Source organism: Emydura macquarii, unplaced genomic scaffold, assembly GCF_026122565.2.
Source record: "Emydura macquarii macquarii isolate MOO-44397 ecotype Brisbane River unplaced genomic scaffold, CSIRO-AGI_Emac_v2 contig_3517, whole genome shotgun sequence".
Classification (NCBI taxonomy): Eukaryota; Metazoa; Chordata; order Testudines; family Chelidae; genus Emydura; species Emydura macquarii.
In genome coordinates this window covers 9855094-9875297 of record NW_027133654.1, presented here as the reverse complement: position 1 = coordinate 9875297, position 20204 = coordinate 9855094, and the positions used below count along the sequence as shown (strand labels likewise).

At 39.1% G+C, this 20204-nt stretch overlaps 1 protein-coding gene across 4 annotated transcripts in view; it reads left to right on the top strand.

Moving 5' to 3' along the window:
• The window catches only part of SMOC2 (SPARC related modular calcium binding 2), a 179974-nt gene that overhangs the window by 85292 nt on the left and 74478 nt on the right, over nt 1-20204 (top strand). For 2 of the 4 annotated variants that reach the window (XM_067535906.1, XM_067535904.1), the window contains exons 5-7: nt 8731-8778; nt 15562-15612; nt 16407-16481. In XM_067535906.1, the coding sequence (XP_067392007.1) occupies nt 8731-8778; nt 15562-15612; nt 16407-16481 (174 nt within the window). Of the gene's footprint in view, nt 1-8730; nt 8779-15528; nt 15613-16406; nt 16482-20204 lie in introns of all 4 variants that reach the window. The other 2 variants (XM_067535905.1, XM_067535903.1) reach the window with 1 other exon arrangement.

The following is a 20204-nucleotide window of genomic DNA, read 5'->3' as shown; positions in this document are numbered from 1 at the left end:
CCACAATGTCAGTATAATAACCCCCACCACATATGATCATCAGGGTTTATACCTGCTACCTTCGACACCAAGCCACAGACCTTTATCATTAAGGGAGTAGCTCCATTAGCTGGCAACAGTAGTAGGCTATTTTCCTCTTTGTGCACTAGCTATTGGAGAGAGACAGGATACACACTTTACATGGGTGTTATATCAACACTTAACAAATTATTAATAAAAATGCAGCTAGTTTAATCTTCCAAATCCTTAATAAATATGTAAATTAGGATTAAGCCTGGTAGATTTTTTTTTATTTCTTTGTATGAAGATTTATTGCCATTAATATAACTTCCTGGATACTTTCTGTTAATGTTTAATTCTTATTCTCCCCATTTTCATTTTTTTAAATCTTTTGTCTTCCATTACATGTGTGGTACCCTATTTGAAATGCAAGTAAACCATATTCATTATAGAGTCTTTGTCCACATTATTTGAACAAATCAATCAGATCAGATCTTATACAAAATAAACAGAGGTGCACAAGACTGTAGAGATGGCTTTTTTCAGGTCAGTGGCAAGTGGAAATAGATGTGGTGATTTGGGTTTAGATAAGGTCCAGGAGAACTTTTGATCTCCAAGCAGGTAGAACCTGAGTAGAATCTCAAGGTGACAAGTACAACTGGTTTGGAAGTTTTCATCACCATAGTTTTCCAACAGGCACTGCATTTCTGGAAAATCAAATTTTTGCCAAAAATTTCCAACGTGCAGCCACACTGTAAAAAAGGAGTAATAGAAATCTTGTACTAAAGACGAAGAGTCAGGTCTCATGGGTTCATTCCAGTTCAGTGTGAACCCAATTTACTGTTTGATCTTGGATAGGTCAATTAACCTCTTAGTTCATGCATATGTTAAATGGGTATATTATTATTTCCTATCTCACAAGGTTATTAGGAGACTGGCTTAATTATTTGATAAGCCGTTTGACATCCTTGGATAAAAGTGCTATATAAATGCAAGTTGTTATCTAGCCATGGTATCCATCTACTCATTTCCATGCACACCTCTTATTACAGCTGCCTCATTTACTGTGGGCAAAAGACATGGAAGGAAGAAAATGCTAGGAAGAATTTCAAAATGTCTGACAATGCCAAAAAACCAAACAAAGCCCAAACACATGGTGTTACTAAAACATACATGACACCCTAAAAAGCTCCTCACCACCACAGAAGCAACTGCCACTATTGCAAAAGCACTGGGCAACTTGGGAGTTGCAGAGTACATCAAATGCATTTGCATGATAGCACAAAGAAGAAAGCGCCTTAAAATGATGAATGCCACCCCTATATTCCATCCCCTAAAGAACACCAGATGCAAAACTAGACATTTTTACAGCTTCCTAAGTCTGTTATCAGTTCTGCAGGGAACTAAGGTCATTCATAGCCAGAGAGACCTGGGAAATGGGTCAGAAATTTAGAAGCAGGTGTTAAATTATTATTATTATTGGAAAATAAAGTGTCCTCCTATTACAAGCCTAAAGATTTGACTACAGATGAACACTACTAAGTTGCTACCTAACAGTTCTTTTATCATACATTTGGAATTGCAGAGATGGAGCCTTTTGCTTTATTGTGCTCCTAGATCTGTTTGCTACCTCTCAGTTAGGGTACCATAATCGTCTCAAATCCAAAACACAGAGAACACCTTTAGAGATTGTGAACTCTTCTCATTCATCAGATAACATAAGGAAATGTAAACAAACTTGATAAGGCACTGTTGGCAAATGTTTTATTCTGGGCTTTCTTCGGTCAACATCTGTGCTAGGAAAGCTTAGTTTCTCAAATGTTTTCAGAAGATGAACAGACAAGGGCACAAGCATGTCAGAAGCAAATTCATCCAAAAATCAGAGTGAATATTACAACAAAATTTCCACCAATATGGACTCAAATGAGCTAAAAATTGCAAGCTGTGGTGGAAAAAAGAGCAATGATTTCATGTGGCAGGAGGTCCTGTGAACAGTGTTTTTGATTTTCTATACTCATCAGTTTTGTTTTAAAATTCAGGCTCAAAAATCAATTGAAAGAGCTGAATTTCATTTGGCTTTTCATCAAAATCGTGTGAAACTACACATTTCATATTGTAGGGATGAGAGAATCTGAGGGTGTTCTGATGTTTATGAATCCTACAGAGCCTTTGCTTTTTTAGGTTTCGGGATGTGCAAGGCTGTTACAAATTTCACAAAGTACTTTTTCTCTTCTTTTAAACTGCCTTGATTTGAACACACGTTTCAGTTCCACGTATGAAACGGATTCTAGTAGAGGTAAGGAATAGACAGAGGGTCTCATTCTCATTTACACAAAAGCCCCACAACATCACCCTTACAGTGTAAAGGGGCCTTATAATGTATTTACATTGCATTTACATCCATGTCAAGTCTCTTTTATACTGCCAGAGTGGTGTAACTGGAGTTTAGTGTAAATGAGAATCAGGTCCAAAGACTCTGAATGAAATCTGCAAGGCATTTTACTGTTGCAATCCTATGTATCAATATTAAAATGGAGGAACTGCAAAGCAGGCTGCAGTTTTATGAAATCTGGGGCTAAATCCTGCTCATCTTGCTCTCATGAGTAATGGTCTTTAGTGTGATTAAAGAACTCTTTAACTGTACACATGATATTTGTTATTACTGAAGCAGCTCACTTGAATCCAAGGGAGGTCCAAATCCTGTAAACAGATTCATGGAGAAAGATGCTTGCTCCCATTCTAAATCCCATTGACTTCAGCCCCTTTGACTACCACAGGCATGGCATGGAAGTGGGAGTCTGCCTTTACATATTCAATAGCATGGTCCTGAGCCTTGGTCAGTATTTCACCCTATTTAGAGGAGATTTTTCCAAACTTTCTTGGCTATGCCTGCTACCATGATGGTGGAGTCTTTTTCTGTGCTTATGTTTTATTGAGGTAGCTACTGTGAAACCCATAGAGCAGAGATCCTCAAACTGTAGGATGCGCCCTCCTAGGGAGGTGCAGAAGGGCCTGGGCCATCCCCCCTGAGGGGTGGGAGGGAGTGCCACCCTGCCCTGCTCTGTCCTGGGCTCTGCTCCAGCCCCCCAAATGACACTCCCGCCTCTGGTCCCAGCCCCGCCTCCGAGGTCTGGCCACCGGCCGCTGTTCCCGGCTTGGCCTGTGACCCCATTCCCAGCCTTGGCTGCGTCGGCCCCAATTGTGGTCCCACTCCCAGCCCCAGATGGGGGGGGGGGGAGGGAGGGAGGTAAAGTCAGGAGGGGCATGGACAGAGGTATTAAAGGGTATGACAGAAAAAGTTTGGGGACCACTGACATAGACCTTATTCATTCACCCATAATGCTGGAAAAATACAGTACCAGAAACTCCTGCTAATTCCTAAAATATACCAGTATTCCTCATATGAACAATTAAAACTGTAGCTCTTCAGAACCTAGTGCCAGTTTGCTGCTCAGCCATTTATTTTCTGTTTTGGAGGCTTTCAAATCTGCATGCCAGATTTGTGACGTCAGATGGTTTTTCTCAGGCAAACTTCCTTATCTAAACTTCATGTTGAAGTGGTCATCAATTCAGTATGGTAAACAAGACGTTTGACACAGTGAGTTCACTTATTTAAATCCTTATTGTAGATCAACAAAAACATGCTGCAAGATTTTTTTTACTTAATTTTAATATAAATTCTTGGTGAATTTAGCACTTCTGAGGGGAACTGAACGGAGACAACCAACTCATTTCACATAGGCTGCTGAACAGCTGTTAGATGGCAATGGTTTTTCATTAGTACAGGCCTGGGTGACGAGATTGTAACTGGTGAGAACTGATAGGCTTTATATTTCTTTAACAAAGGAGACTGAGAGGGGAATTTATCACAGAGCATAAGTACCTTCACAGGGAGAAAATACTATGTACTAAAGGTCTTATTGATCTAGCAAAGAAAGGCATAATAAAAACCACCAGCTAGAAGTTAAAGCCAGACACATTCAAATCAGAGATAAAGCACACATTTTTAACAGTGAGGGTGATGAGCCACTGGAACTAGCTACCAAGGGAAGTGATGGATTCTCCATTTCTTGGTGTATGTCCACACTGCACTCGTCTTTTAGTGTCCCGTAGAGAACATACTCGCGTAGCCCCCTTAGCAACATGTATAAACAATACATAGCCAGGAAGGCACCGCCTAGGCAAGTGCAGTAAAAGATGTGACTTAAGGGTGTGGGTATATATGCAAGTACATACCCTACACGGTCTCTACTTTCTACTCACCCAAGCCATGCCTCCCCATCTACATGGCTGTTTTTAGCCGTGTAGTGTCCAACTGCCTCCCCACTGTTGAATCCTTTTCTTTCCACAGGAAAAAACTCACCCAGCAGGGAAAGACTATGGCAGGTGAGAGGCAGTGGAGGGAGGCGTGGGCAGCTCCCCACTGTGGTATCTTTCCCTACTACAGGAAAAGACTCTGCCAGCTCCCTACTTCTGGAATCCTTCTCCTGCCACAGGAAAAGTATCTGACAGTGAGGAAAAGCTCTACCTGCCTTTCCCCACTGTTTCTCCCCTACCAGAGCCTTTCACTGATCTACATTTAGTACTATATTTAGTAATCTACATCTATTTACTACTTTAGTAAACTATTATCCTTGTGTGTACTAAGATTTAGTAATCTACATTTAGCTACACATGGTATTGTGGACGCTTTTCACTGTAGCGTGCAGCTACACATACACTACAAAACACTAGATGTAGCCTTGATGTCTTCAAACCAAGACTAGATGCCTTTCTGGGAGATATTCTTTACCCATTCACAAGTTATTAGGCTTAATACAGGAGTTATTGGGTGAAATCTAATGGTCTGTGATATACAAGAGGTCCGACTAGATGATCTAAAAATTTTCTGTCCTAAAAATCTATGAGCAAACCTCATAGTTGTCTAGTTCACTTCATATTGCTTTTTGCAATCACAATAGCACCACTAGTAATAATTGTTAGAAACTCCAGCTGGGATTTTGAAAGATGCCTAAGGGATTCAAGTACCCAACTCCCATTAAAATTCAGTAGGATTTGAACATCTAATTCCTTAGGCAAATCCCAGACTCCAGTCTTAACAAACAAAACAAACCAAAACAAACCAAACAAACATTAAGACAAATCTCAGAATCTCTGTAAATGAATCAGCAACAGGCAATTCTTTCTGAAATACACTTAGATTGGCATCATGTTTGACTAATGCAGCATCACATTCTGTTGCTTCAGAATGACTGAATTGAGTAGAGTTCTTAGTCAGCTTTGAAATGGTACTAACTTTATTCAGAAATTCTAGTTTGGTTAGGGAAAAAAATCGACATCAGAGCTGGTCAGAAAAAGAGTTCTTTCACCATTGAAAATTTCAATGCAAAAAAAAGAGAAAAAAATGTTTTGGCAAAATTTTGGCTTAAAATTGAACATTCCTACTGGGAAATGCCACTATCACCATTTAAACCAACTGAGGAACTGTCCCTAGTGTTGTAATAACACCCCAAACTAGACAAAAATCATGTTTTAATCTTGGGGTTTCTTCGCTATAAATTTCCAACTAATCCACTTTTCAAGGCTTTTTATTAGTGATCTATAATATTCTGTCACTGTTTTTTGTGGTATGACTTTCTGAAAATGCATGGTTTCTCAGTGTTTTCTGCTAAGTAACAAGACAATAGATATTTAAGTTGCTAACTCCATCAAATCATAACTTAATTTAAATTGAAGTTGTCCCCACTTGTATAACATTCTAACAGAATAAGACTGCATGTTATGATAATGACTCTTAATGGACTGCTCCATTTCTTGTTTTTAATGTATGTTCAGTCTGACATCAAGAAAAAAAATCAGATTGAACCCTCATTTTATTCTGAAACTATTTTTATAGAAGAGCAATAATAAAGCATATAGTAATCTTCAGCAGGTGTTTAATGACTGATACATTGGCTCAACTAGGGCATGTTTCAAAGCTCTTTGAATTAATGGGATTTAAAAAAAATATATCATATAGATAATCTGTTTAGTTTAGGGGTCTTACTGCTGCCCGTCACCGTAGTATCTAAGCACCTTCCATGTAAAATCAATAACAATAGCAAAGTCTGTAGTGGACTTCATGGAGCTTCTGGATTGCCTCTATTTTCATGGTAAAAACTCTGCTTAAAATATTTTTGTTTGCTTGTTTGTTATTTATTTGGGCTCTTTTAGTTAATTTGTTTGTGTTACAGGTTTTTACTTCTATTTTTAATTATAAAAACCCAAGGGATGTTGTTTATTTGGGTAGAGGGGGCTGTCAGTACTGTTAGTATCATTCTTGCTATGGTAGGAAGGCTTTTTCAGAGACAAAAGTTTTGCAGTGTTTCTTAAAGCTGGCCAGATTCTTGATTTACCTAATGTGTGCAGGAAGTTTGTTCCTTAACCAGATCCCCTTGACTAAAAATGTGATGTCTCTGGCTCTCACATGCTTCATGCTGGGCTTTTTGATGCCGAAGTTAGCTTGTACACAGGTCTGCTATTAATTCCTTAGAGGACAGATCACTCTTAGGTCCTCCTGCTTCTGTTAAAGTCAATGTTTATCAATGACACTACACTAACATGCAGGAGCAACAATTTTGAGTTATTTTGTTAATTGCTTGCAGTTTAATTGGGATGACAGAATTTGCTGTAGCAGATTACATCCAGTCATTGAGATACCCTTTCTCTGGCAGTGGCTGTTATCTGATGTTTCAGAGGAATCTGGAACTGTTACCCTAATGTGAACCTGGCCAACTATAAAAGGCTGTACATGTGTATGGGAAAAATTCTTCCTGACCCCTGTGGCTATCAGTTAACACTCTGGAGTATGAAGTTTATCTTTATTTTATATATTTTAATAGTAACAGATGATACGATTTTTTTATACAATTTCACAGTCACAGGATCTGATTAAATTTTCTTTTACTTATGATTAAGTTTATGATATGGTTATTTTAGATTTCTCTGAGCAAGTTATTTGCAATATTACATTAAAAAGATGTTAATGTTATTTAGGTTGTTATTTAGGACGCAAAGTCAAGCACTCAAAAATTAGGAAATGGTAGAATTAAGGTTGCCTGTGCAGCCTTAATTTTGCCCCCTTGTGTAAGCATTACGACAATCTGTAATTACATGATAACATACTAGTTTTCCCCTAGCACCTATGCCTCATTCAGCTAGCAATGAGGTTTAGTTACGGTTGGCCTGGGCGTGATTTCAAACATTTTTCTAGGGTGAACGATTCATAAATTCATAGATTTTAAGGCCAGAAGGGACTAATTGTGATCATCAAAAGTTTTCATATCTTATTAGCAATCAGTTCTTCAAGCCATCGAGTGCCACTATTTCTTTTTAAGAGGAAGGACTTCCTCTCATTTTTATTACATGGATGTTTGATAAAAAGAACTTTTGCCTGTTTTAATCAACCAATTTTTCAGTTTTATCAAAATTTTGCTATCCCAGAATTTCCATGACAAAGATCAAGAACTGCACTCCAATTTAAAAAGCCTACACTGGAAATTAAAACAAACAAAAGTAGTTGCAACATAAAACATAATTGTGCAGTACAATTTATAATTTGCTGTTTCTTATTTTTTCAGTTGTGCAGATCATCACCCTTTGATCCATCAAGCTACATAATTTGCAAACACAATTTAAGTGCATTTATATTTGAAAGTATAGCTGTAAGTGTGTTGTATAGGATTATGGACACTGAACAAGAAGAAACCAGACTAAATATTAAATGCCACAACAATGAACACATCTTTACAAATATTTTGTAAAAAATGTTGTATTTATTTTTTCATTCTGTTTCCTCCTTTACATATATTAAATGTGATTTATGTGAAGTATTCAACTACTGTCAATATGGGGTCCTGGATTCTACAGTCCATCAAATTCACTTTGTGCTGGTTACGTGGTACCAAGTGAACTTAAAGCAGCCAGAGATTTGCCCTTTAGAGTTCCCCCTGTGTAGGGGGAATCTCCACTGATGAAAAGCTAGTGGAGATGGCTGCATTGAAGGGCATGTCGGGATCAGAGTGGAAGCAAGGCAGAGGGGAAGAGAGATGGCATGGTGAAGCAGTGCTCTGCTATGCCCATTTCTCCACCAGCATAAAGTCCCTGGGAGGGCCTTACATCAGTGATATAAGTTAAAGCTGCCTCTTGCTACTTTAGTGTATGACAGGGCTGGTGGATGAGATCAGGTAGCCTTGACTGGCTCTTATCAGTCTCCCCTCTCTGCTGTGCCCAGGCACAGCTCAGACACCATGGACAACAAACTGTCTATATAAAGGGTTTGATCTTGCAAATGGAGCCACGTGTGGGGCTTCTATACCCAAGCACAGACTTATTGAAATCAATGGAATTTCACACAGGTGTAAAGGTCTGCTGCATGGATCTGATTGCAGGATATGGGTCTATGATTGTGCAGCACGAGTGTTTTCTTGCATGTGTACTCATCTATTGTGCATTGATTCTTCCTTGCTTAGGTGAGATGGTGATCAAAAACAAACACCTCACTCTAAGTTGATGACGAGTAAATGTCAGTAGCAGGCCAAGCCAATATCCATTGGTTTACAAAGGGAAAAGTGTCTAGTATTTATGGCTGATATAAACAGAAAGGAATCATTTAAACTAATGTGTGTTAGTATGAAGGCAAGTTGATAATGAAAATAATTTTTTCTGGTTTACACTTTTTCCCACTTCTAGGTTCTATTACTGAGAAGTTACCACAAAAAGAAGGTGCAGGAAATACAGGTAAATATCTTAGAATGTTGTGAGATTTTTAAACTATGGAAATTAACATACTTGCAAGATTTGAAACCTTGGTCTTTCACAAGTTTTAAATGTCAGTGCATATATATATTTTTTTTTTACTTGTCCAGACTTATCCCTAGAGATTTTGTGCTCTGAGTTAACTGGAAAATAAATTCCTTTCACAGCCCTCTGCCAGCCTTCCAGTAAACTATTGTTAAGTTTTTCATTGACTCTAATATTCTCTTGCCCTGAATGGCAGCCTATTCTGTCTGTCTGGTAGACCAGCACTGTCTAGCCCTGAGATCCAGGGAACTGGTGCCATTGCTTCATCTCCATGACAACCAGGACTTGACTCGTCTCAGGCCTGGCACTTTTTTCTCTACAGTGATGAGTTCAACTGATGGCTCACATTCATAGCCAAACAGTTGCAGCTATTAAAGATTCATCCTCATGTATGTATGCTATAATAATTCATATTCCTGGAGCAAATTAATATGTGATGTGACTCCACCATGGTTGGTGGAGTTATGTCAGGGATGAATTTGTGCCTTTGACTTTATTTAAGATAAGACCAAAATAGTCATTCTAAAAGCAAATGACCAAATAATATTGACCAAATTATATTTGACCAAATTATATTCTGTGTAATGCTGGTGTAAATGGACTTCAGAGGAGTCCCCTCAGATTTATGCCAGAATAAATAGAAAGATTATGTGGCCTAATGCAGCTGTAGTTGATTTCTGATTTTACAGGAATTTTAGCAACTTTATATTGTACCCTGAATTTAGTTTGACCAAAGTAAGTGGTGCTATTATATTGAGAAAATCAATAGCTGTTTGAAAGTTAGTTATTAAAAGATACATTAAAAAACAGAGGAAAATCTTTCTTTTGTATGTTTACTAGATAACCTCTGGGCTCCACTGACCTCCAGTTATCCATACACTTCTAGGGAAGCTTGCTGTGGGCCATGAATTTCATTCTTGGCTGTGAACTACATGAACTACATGAACTGTACCATGTAAAAAAAACTTGCCTGGGTCTTGGAAACCTTTATTTTTGTTTGTGAGCCTTCCTTTGGAGAGTTGAGCAGTGATGAAGATTAAATAAATGAGTCTTCCTGTCTATATTCAGCTCTGCCTGATATATATGGGCTGAACCCAGGCATGAAGGGAAATGATTTAGAACACTGAACCATCAAGCCGTTATTTGCTGTTGATGCCAACCAGCTGCCAGTACTTCTCTGGCTAAAGATGCTAACTCTTTCTTAGTTTACATACCTTATTATAGACATATCTTGGGGTCCTATTTCTCAATCATGCCCAAAGTGTTCTCCTCCTGAGGTCCCTTTTTTATTTTTTAAGATTTTTAAAGATTTTATGTAAGTCAGCCTTCAAGAGTACCTGCTGCTTATCACCACAAACTCTGAAAAGACTTCTCAGCATGGGTGAGATCTTTCCCTTCAGAGATGAACTTATTCTCTTCATAGCTCTGAGGATGGGGTGGGGTGGGGTGGGGTGAGGTGGGGAGAGAGAGAAAAGTGGATCTTCATCTGAGGTGGATTTTGATTTGCGGACACACCTTTGTTTTAAATATATATTTGCTTACTTCCCTCAAAAACCCAATGCATTGATGGGTATTATCATCACTTGGGAGATGTTCTGTTGTGAGGTGGCAGTCAGATTTTAAGTTCCATGAAGCCAATGCCACCGAATGCCAGAAGCTTAATGATTATGGCTGAGGATGTGTGTGAGAGCTAAGTTGCTTGCAAAGCCTGAATGAACAACACCTATATAACCAGAGGTCATAGATAAACAGTGTGTATGTGTTATGTTGCCTTCCTCATCGAGAATGCTTATTTGCTTTTACCATTACACAGTTACTGTTCACTTGTGCCTGTTTTTGTTCACCAGCACAATGTCAGCACAAAGTGCAGATGTTCTATTTCCCAGGTGGCTTCTGGTTCTTCCTTCTCAGTAGCTGAGTCATTCCTTTTTTCTCCTACTTTCAAGCTGTCAGTTCTTTGCATTTTGCATTAAGTAGCATTGTCAAAAACATCAGAAGAGATCTAGAGAGCACTACATAATTTTACCACTGGATGAGCTACAGGAACTTCAGATCCATCTTTGGTTTCACAATCCATATGATAGAAATATTGTATAGTTTAAGTGCACTATAGCAATGGAGCCTCTGGGACAGTCCCTTCCTCCAGGAATTCCTTTATAGAATCATAGAATCATAGAGTTGGAAGGGACCTCAGGAGGTCATCTAGTCCAACCTCCTGCTCAAAGCAGGACTAACCTCAGCTAAATAATCCCAGCGAGGGTTTTGTCAAGCCGCAGCTTAAAAACCTCTGAAGATGGAGATTCCACCACCTCCCTAGGTAACCCATTGCAGTGCTTCACCACCCTCCTAGTGAAAAACTTTTTCCTAATGTCCAACCTAGACCTCCCCCACTGCAATTTGAGACCGTTGCTCCTTGTTCTGTTATCTGCCACCACTGAGAACAGCCTAGCTCCATCCTCCCTGGAACCCCTTTCAGGTAGTTAAAGGCTGCAATCAAATCCCCCCTCATTCTTCTCTTCTGCAGACTAAACAAGCCTAGTTCCCTCAGCCTCTCCTCATAAGTGTTGTGCTCCAGTCCCCTAATCATTTTTGTTGCCCTCCGCTGGACTCTCTCCAACTTGTCCACATCCTTTTTGTAGTGGCGGCCCCAAAACTGGACATAATACTCTAAATGCGGCCTCACCAATGCCGAATAGAGGGGAATAATCACTTCCCGCGATCTGCTGGCAATGCTCCTACTAATGCAGCCCGATATGCTATTAGCCTTCTTGACAACCAGGGCACTCTACTGACTCATATCCAGCTTCTTATCCACTGTAACCCCCAGGTCCTTTTCTGCAGAACTGCTGCCTAGCTCATCGGTCCCCAGTCCCCAGTAGTTGCGTATGGGATTCTTCCGTCCAAAGTGGAGGACTCTGCACTTGTCCTTGTTGAACATTATCAGATTTCTTTTGGCCCAATCATCCAGTTTGTTTAGGTCCTTCTGTATCCCATCCCTACCTTCCAGGGTATCTACCACTCCCCCTAGCTTAGTGTCATCTGCAAACTTGCTGAGGGTGCAATCTACCCCATCCTCCAGATCATTAATAAAGATGTTGAACAAAACCAGCCCCAGCACCGACCCCTGGGGCACTCCGCTTGTGACCGGCTGCCAGCTAGACATGGAGCCATTGATCACTACACGTTGAGCCCTATGCTCTAGCCAGTTCTCTATCCATTTTATAGTCCATTCATCCAACCCATACTTCTTTAACTTGCCGATAAGAATACCGTGAGAGACCGTATCAAAAGCTTTGCTAAAGTCAAGGTATATCACGTCCACCGCTTTCCTCACATCCACAGAGCCAGTCACCTCTTCATAGAAAGCAATCAGGTTGGTCAGGCATGACTTTCCCTTGGTGAATCCAGGTTGACTGTTCCTGATCACCTTCCTCTCTTCCAAGTGCCTTAAAATGGATTCCTTGAGGACCTGCTCCATGATTTTTTCAGGGATTGACGTGAGGCTGACCGGTCTGTAGTTCCCTGGATCCTCTTTCTTCCCTTTCTTGAAGATGGGCACTATATTTGCTTTTTTCCAGTCATCAGGGACCTCCCCCAATTGCCACGAGCTTTCAAAGATAATAGCCAATGGCTCTGAAATCACATCAGCCAACTCCCTCAGCACCCTCGAGTGCATTGCATCTGGCCCCATGGACTTGTGTATGTCCAATCTTTCCAAATAGTCTTGGACCTGTTCCTTCAGCACTGCGGGACGTTCACTTTCTTCCCATTCTGTGCCACCCAGTGCAGTCGTCTGGGAGCTGACCTTGTCTGTGAAGACAGAGGCAAAAAAGGCATTGAGTACCTCAGCTTTCTCCACATCCTCTGTCACTAGGTTGCCTCCCCCATTCTGTAAGGGGCCCACACTTTCCCTAATCTTCCTCTTGTTGGTAACATACCTGTAGAAACCCTTCTTGTTCCCCTTCACATCCCTTGCTAGCTGCAACTCCAATTGCTTGAACTCCTTGAAGAGTTAGAATCCACAGACCAGACTAGACTAAACTAGAAAAGCTGGCTGGCCATATATAGATGACCAGCAGGAGTCCTGTGGTATTTCTAAGCCCCACAAGAATGAAGCTTCTCTTCTGCTTTGGCTGTCCCAAGAGTGAAGCGTAAAAGGAGCAAACTTTCAGGCCTTTGAAGGTTAGGATCTCTACTGGACGGAGGTTGTGTTTCTGTGGTGCTTTTAAACTGTGTGTTGGAAAAAAGCTTCAGGAATATTTCCTAGTCCACCTTCCTACTGGCCTCACAATCCAGAAATGTAACCTTTTTCCCCGCTCAGGGGAAAAAAAAAGTCTAGCTTATCTGAAGAACACTTATCTGAAATAAGGCCATATCTTCTTCCTCTGATTTAGCTGAGGGCATGGCAATGTTTTAGATAAGTGAGATTTGAGTAACAGAGCAGTGTTTAAAGATACACATTCACCATGATCTGTATGAAATAGCGTGAATTTTATACACTAGTTAATTTAACTTAAATTAGAACATCTCTGTATTTATTCAGTGGTGACACCATATGGTTCTTAGTCTGAAGAATTAATGACTACATATCTTCATTCCAAACACTAAACGTTTTTGCAAAAACAGGTGGATCTGAAAGAGCGAAAACAGGAAATTACTGGTGTCCCAAGAGTTTTTTCCCATTCAAGTTAGATATACCTCAGGTATGCCTGTTGCCTTTCCCCCACTTCTGGGGAGAGCTAATCTTTTTCAGATATACTGCCATTCTCAAATCATAATCTGATTCACTAATTACCAGCAATAAACTTCTCTCTTTTCCTAACCTGGTGCCAATTTTTGGACAAGGCCTTTTTAACCCCTTAGCTCCTGTAAAAATATTTTCATGTACTAACATCTTAAATGCCACTTGAACAAAGATATTCAAACAATGCTACCACGAGAATATTTTTCACTGGACTGCTCATCTATAAGATTTCCAGTAATATAGCTGAATTTAGGCAATATCAGTTCCAAGAAAAAATGCCCTATCTAATGAAAGTGTATGGTGTAATACAATTAGAAAAATATAATCAAATTAAATTAATATCTTGGTATTATTTATTATTCACTCGCCACTCCATAATCTGGAGATTTTTCTGAATCAGATAGTGGTTGACAATCGGATATTAGGTCTTGTTAAGTAGGTCTTATTCATATGTAATTACATGCATTTGGTGGCCTCTCTGAAATGAGCCTGTGGCTTCAGTCCAGTTCTCAGAGAACATTACAAAAACACTGGTAAAACTGACAGTAACATACACTTTTGTGATCCATTTCAACATAGTGGCCAAATATTGAATGGATATGGAAAATGAATGGCTATCTCATCTAAAGAGAGAGTCCCCCACAAGTTTGGGTTGAAGCTTATTGGTTGGGAAGCTTCCACTGCTGCTGCCTTGCGTTACCTGTTCTGTGGAGAGAGGAGTTTAGGATAGCATGGCTATCAATCTTGTATTTATCAGCAGCACTGTGTTTTTGAGGAGTAAACTGTGGCCTCATATTGGGAAGGGACAGATTATTTTTCACTCCTTGCATGATTTACATAAAGGCAACAGAGAGTGGCAGCCTGTGTGGTGTGGACATGGGACGGGAGCAGGAAGAGGCCACTATTGAGTTGCAGTAGCTAGGAGGTGAATGGTATAATGCATTTTCACTGCTTCCTGAAATCATCCTAGTAAAAATAAGTGCATGAAAAAGCTCTGCAGTTCTATTCTGTTATAGCTTCTATGCAAAATATTGGGAAAACAATCTGGAAATGAGATTGGAATCCAGAAGTGATGACTTTAAGGAATTCTAGCCAAATGCCTACACAAAGGATATTGTTTCTGGTGGGGCAACATAATCTTGGAGGTAGTTCTACTTCACAGGAAATGCCAGCAACTAGCAGATATGTACTAAGAAGTTATATTGCGTACCAAGACTCATTCAATGTATTAAAATATATAAAAAGCCCATCCGTTCAAATAGTTAAAAATTGAGTTTTGGATTGAAAGTATGTACTACTGTTTCCCAAAGCTTGCTAATTTGAACTATTTTTTATAGGGAGATTTTCTAGCTACCTGTGTTACTTGCAATGCTTTTGAATAAATTGAAGAATTATCCTTACTGTATCATTTCTGGTACATTTTACTCCCTCTTCTCTTGCAGTGATGATTGGTTATAGAGGATGAGGATGGCTGACTGAAGTATGAGAGCAATGCAGACAATTATCTCGTTCTTTAAACTAAGGATCTTGCTTGTGAAAACAGCTGGTATATCAGATGAATTTTGCTGTGCAGAAGAAACTCTGATTTTGTTTTAGGCTGTCAGAAGGACTACATCCACTCACTTGCCCAAATTGCTTTTGCTTTCACAGGGCTTACCTTTTCTATGCCTATATCAATTTCTTCTTTTCAAAATATTTGTTAAATTAGTTATGTTCTATAGGAATCAATGCATGATGTCTCAAAGACCTTGCACTCAGGTCGTTCATATACATAAACAGTAACAAATGCAACAGATTTATAATCTGCAATCTGTGTGATATAAATATGCTATGTATTGTATATTAATAATACTTATGTTGTTTTTTAACGGGCCGGGGCTATGTGCAAATCATTAGCATCAGCCATGTATGTACACTTATTTAGTTTACTCTCATAATTGTAGTCTCCTTGCAAATCTTTTCCATTCTGAATTCAGATGATGCTTCAGCTCCCGCGCTGGAGACTCAGCCTCAAGGTGATGAAGAAGGTGAGCATCTTTAGGAATGGTAACAGAGTAACGCTAAAACAACATATTATATACTGTATACTGTAGCATAACTGTTACGTTAGAGCAAGGATATTCAAACATTACAGGATTGAGCACCCTTTTGGTGATTTGCCAAGAGGCTGGAAGCTGCCGTACCTGTTTCCAAGTGGGACAGCCAGAGTACAGCAACCTTACTCATAAAATGAGCAAATTTCATATGGATGTTACAGAGACACAATAACTATGGAATCCTGCAATGGCATTTTCACTGTCACCTTTCAGAGTGGAGATGCACTTCAAACTTGAGCTTCTGTTAATTTTAAAGCATAAAGGGCCATATTCAAAAGTTAAGGACCAAATTCTACCCTTGTTATGCCCCAAACATCCCCTCTGACAACAGGGTAAGGTCCGTATTCTGCCACACTTACTCACCTTGGGTGATATTCAGCCCTGTGCAGAAGGCAAGTACAATGCCTACATGCCACGTCAGCCCTATTCTGCTGTATTGTGTCTATACTCAAAGTCAGTTAGTACTCACTGTGCGTAAGGGTTGGCAGAATCTGGTCTGATGTTATTAAATACGTAGATGAGTATTATTTTTCTCACCGTTGCTATATGCATGTATTTAGCTGTTCTAAAGTACCGCAGTGTGTCCTTTTCTTCATTAGACATGTTCCATAATATGTTGTCAGCCTTATCTTGTTCATTGACCACTTAATGTTTGTTTGCTACAGGGTTTTTTTTAGTTTTTTAAATGGTACTAATGTAAATGTTGTCCTGCTTGGTTTTTCTAGATATAGCTTCTCGTTACCCTACATTGTGGACTGAGCAAGTAAAGAGTAGGCAAAACAAAACCAATAAAAATTCAGGTAAGAATATGGGGGGCCCTTTCTTTGAGGGTGGGGGGGCCTGACAAATTCCGTGAATGGTAAGGAAGGCACGACTGGAAAAGTTTGCGCACCACTATTCTAAGCAATTGCTTTCCATGCTGGAGGTTTATTTTATTGTTTCTCTATCTAACATCAGCCAGAGAGAGCAAAATTCTTCTGGAAGCGTAAAACAAAACAAAAAGAGTCTCTAGGAGTACTTCATTTTTAGGGGTATTTATTTCATTTTGATGATATTGGAGACCAACTAGGGCCAAAGCAAAAGAGTTACGGAGTTTGGAACAAACTGTAGTGATTCAAGACTCGGAGATGAAGAGGAATGGGAATTCACAAAAGAAAAAGTTGATGAATGTTACTGAATGTTAATGAGAGTCCTTCATGAACAGTGAGATCCAGTACATCTAAATTAGAAGGAAATATTGCTCTCTCTCTCTATTTGCTTCTATTACCTGTACAATTATGATTGTACTGATGAGGAAGCTTCAAACTGTTTAAAATTAGCATACTTATTAGCTGTGTTAAGTATTGTCATTGTTCTAGCCTCCACCTATAAGCAGCACAGCACAGGTATGGCTTCACTGCAGAATTAGTCTGGGCTATAGACTGTGTGTTGCCCTTCAATAGAAAATATCCTCTAACCTGGCTTTGAGAGTGCATTAAGCCCAAGCTGGCAGACAGGACTGTCGGTATAGGATGAACACAGGTTTTACTTCAGCCTAGGCTAGCAACCCACCTACTTGCAGTGCTTTTGGTTTTCCAGGCCTATCAATTCCACCTGGGCTGTATTTTCTTGATTAACTCTTTCCTTCATCTGCATTGTGTTTTAGCCCCACGTTTGGCAGTTCCATTTCTTTTATACTTCCACAGCACTTGAACAAATGCCCTTCAAGAAATCTCTTTCCTGTGCTGCCAGTCAGTCCAGAAGCTGACACCAGCCTTCTGGTAAAGCTATGGTGTACCCATAAGAGCATTTTCACAGAGAAGTCCTGGAAGGACAGACAAGTTCTCCCACAATACACTGCAAATGAATTCATAGAGTGGCCCAGTTTAATGCATCAGTAAGAATCATGCAATATCCTGCTAGAAATCCAACCCAGAACATAGGCTAGTTCAGCAGCATTGTGAATGCAGCCATATAGGTCTGGCCAAGATAGGGCTTTGGAGTGTGGACATTGCACTTGGACTAGACTACCCTGGAATAACTCTACAGTGAAGACATACCTCAGAGGTCACAGCATTTATGTCTTCTTTTGGAGGCTGTCTCTATACTACGCTTCAGTAATGAGTTTTTTTTCAGATCCCTAGAAATATAGATTAATTTGCCTCCCATCCCTGCTAAGATACCAAGCCTATTAACTCCTTGACTGGTCTCAAACCTTTCAAACCTTTTCAGGTTGAACTTGCCTCTACACTACTAAATGTACTGCATATGGCCACATGATTGAGTCCAATGTGATGTAAATGAAAAACAGCTGCAGCATAAGATTAAATATAGATCTCTTATTTAGTTGGTTTGTTTAGCAATCCCTGGGAGTCCAAACCTGTTTCCCTACTTATCTGAGGAATCCTGTTGAAATCCTGCTGCAACCTATTAGTCTAAGAAAACTGAGCAGGATTTAGGCCTAGATACCTATAATTTACGTATAAAACAAGAGGTGAAACCCGATTTATGGATAATAAGCCAAATATCTTTTGTTATACCAGTGTAACTCCAATGGCCTCAATGAGATTGCTCTGCTGTAAATGACAGAATAATCTGTCCCCCTATGTGAAAGTTTAGCAAAATTGTAATCAATGCGGGATGCAAATATAAATATCTGGTAAAACCCAAGTTTGTACTTACAGTCTGCGTGGGACAGTGGTCTGTGTTGTTTTGTCTCTTTTATATTTTGTATTTACTTACATGTTTTGATGTGTCATGGTGGAAGATCTATGGCAGTAAACAAACTTGCCTTGACAAGAGAAATATATTCATACATTTTGTTACTGTAATGTAAGCATATGTGATTTTAAAATTATGTGCCATTCTCTGCGAGAAAGTACTGACACTTTTGATTGGTTAAGGACTACAAATGAATACATTGTATTTATTGTACATTACCCATAACTGGGTTGTAAAACATAGGCTGTTCTGTAAGTGACTTGCCACTTACAATGAACCAATAAAACCAGTGTTGGCTTTTAGTAATTGGGGGATTTAAAATAATGGCTCAGGAAATTCCAGTTTATGAGTTACTCAATGCTATAATTTGATTTAAAAATGCCTAAATGAATTTAACACAAAGATTTGGAAGATTTAGAGATTCAGGGCATGAAATTACTGGATTACATTTCAGTATTATATAACAGTTTCTGGAGCATCTTCAGTCTATTGGTTTGGGGAAATAGACCTTAGCTAGTTAAAAAAGGCGTTTGCAAAGTAGTGTTTCATCTATTAACTTTTGATGACAAAATGCTACTCCTGGCAGCAAACCATTAACATCAGGTTTTATGATGATGACTGTGATTAGAATGATTTCTGCGATTAGAAACATCTGAATATTTCCATTTTAGTTGTGTTATGTTGAAAATGATTTTCAAAAATGATTTTCTTCACAATTTTCCTTCCTGGTGGCAGAAAACATTTATCTAATTTTTTAAAAGGCTTGTATGTGCTGAGGTTATTTGTTTTTGAGATTCCTTTCTATGGCTTAATAAAAAGGCCAAGAAAAGGGCTTTTCATGTGTTTTTTTTCCTACATTTATTAAAAGTAGTGTTTTTTTCCATGTGAGATTGACCAAAATATGAAAGGTCAGATCCTCAGCTGGTGTACACTAGGGTAGCTGCACTGAAGACAATTTACAACAGTCGAAAACCTGGCCAACAGTGTTTTACTATAGCTATTCATATTCTGTAATGTGTAGCTGTCAAACAGCATATTCCAAGACATTTTGGGTCAGATCCCCAGTTGGTGTAAATCAGAGTAGCTCTATTGACTTTTTATGAAATTATGCCAGTTTACATCAATGGAAGATCTTACCCTCATCATCATTAAACCAAAATCACACTCCTCGTTTGAAGTATGTAGTTTTGTGTGCAAAAATACAGAAGAGTGACTGAAAGCCTGTGTAACTGAACAGTGAAGTTTAGCATACATTTTGTTAGAGTCATGATTGTTGTTTAGATTTATTTTTTTCTTTTTTTTTTTTTTGGGGGGGGGGGGGGGGATTTTCCATAGTCTGTTTTGGAAGCAGTTCTCTGAGAAGGTAGCTAAGGTGGATTTTGTGGAAGATACTACTATTGCCTAGAAAAAAAAACCCTCAAATTATTAAGTAATGTAGATGTACTGTACCACACACACACAGCAGTAAGTATAAATGATTCCCAACTGCATGTAATTTCACTGGCTGCAATTCAGGAAAACCTCCCTAATCGAGGATGCACTTAAGCACATGTTTATGTTGTTTGCTGAATCCTGACCATCGATATCCATGTACTGTAAATCAGAACAGTAAAGCCCAAACAATAGGTCACTGAGTCCCTACATGCAAAACCACAGCCTGATAAATGTATAGAATTAATTTTATTTATGTATTAATAGTAATAACTTTGTATTGGATTTCATTAAGAATTAAATAGTTTATTGTTAGCATAAGCATTTGAATGTACCTTAGTCAATAGCATAATCTAGACTTTTTATAGAGTGATTTTAAATTATTTTTGTTG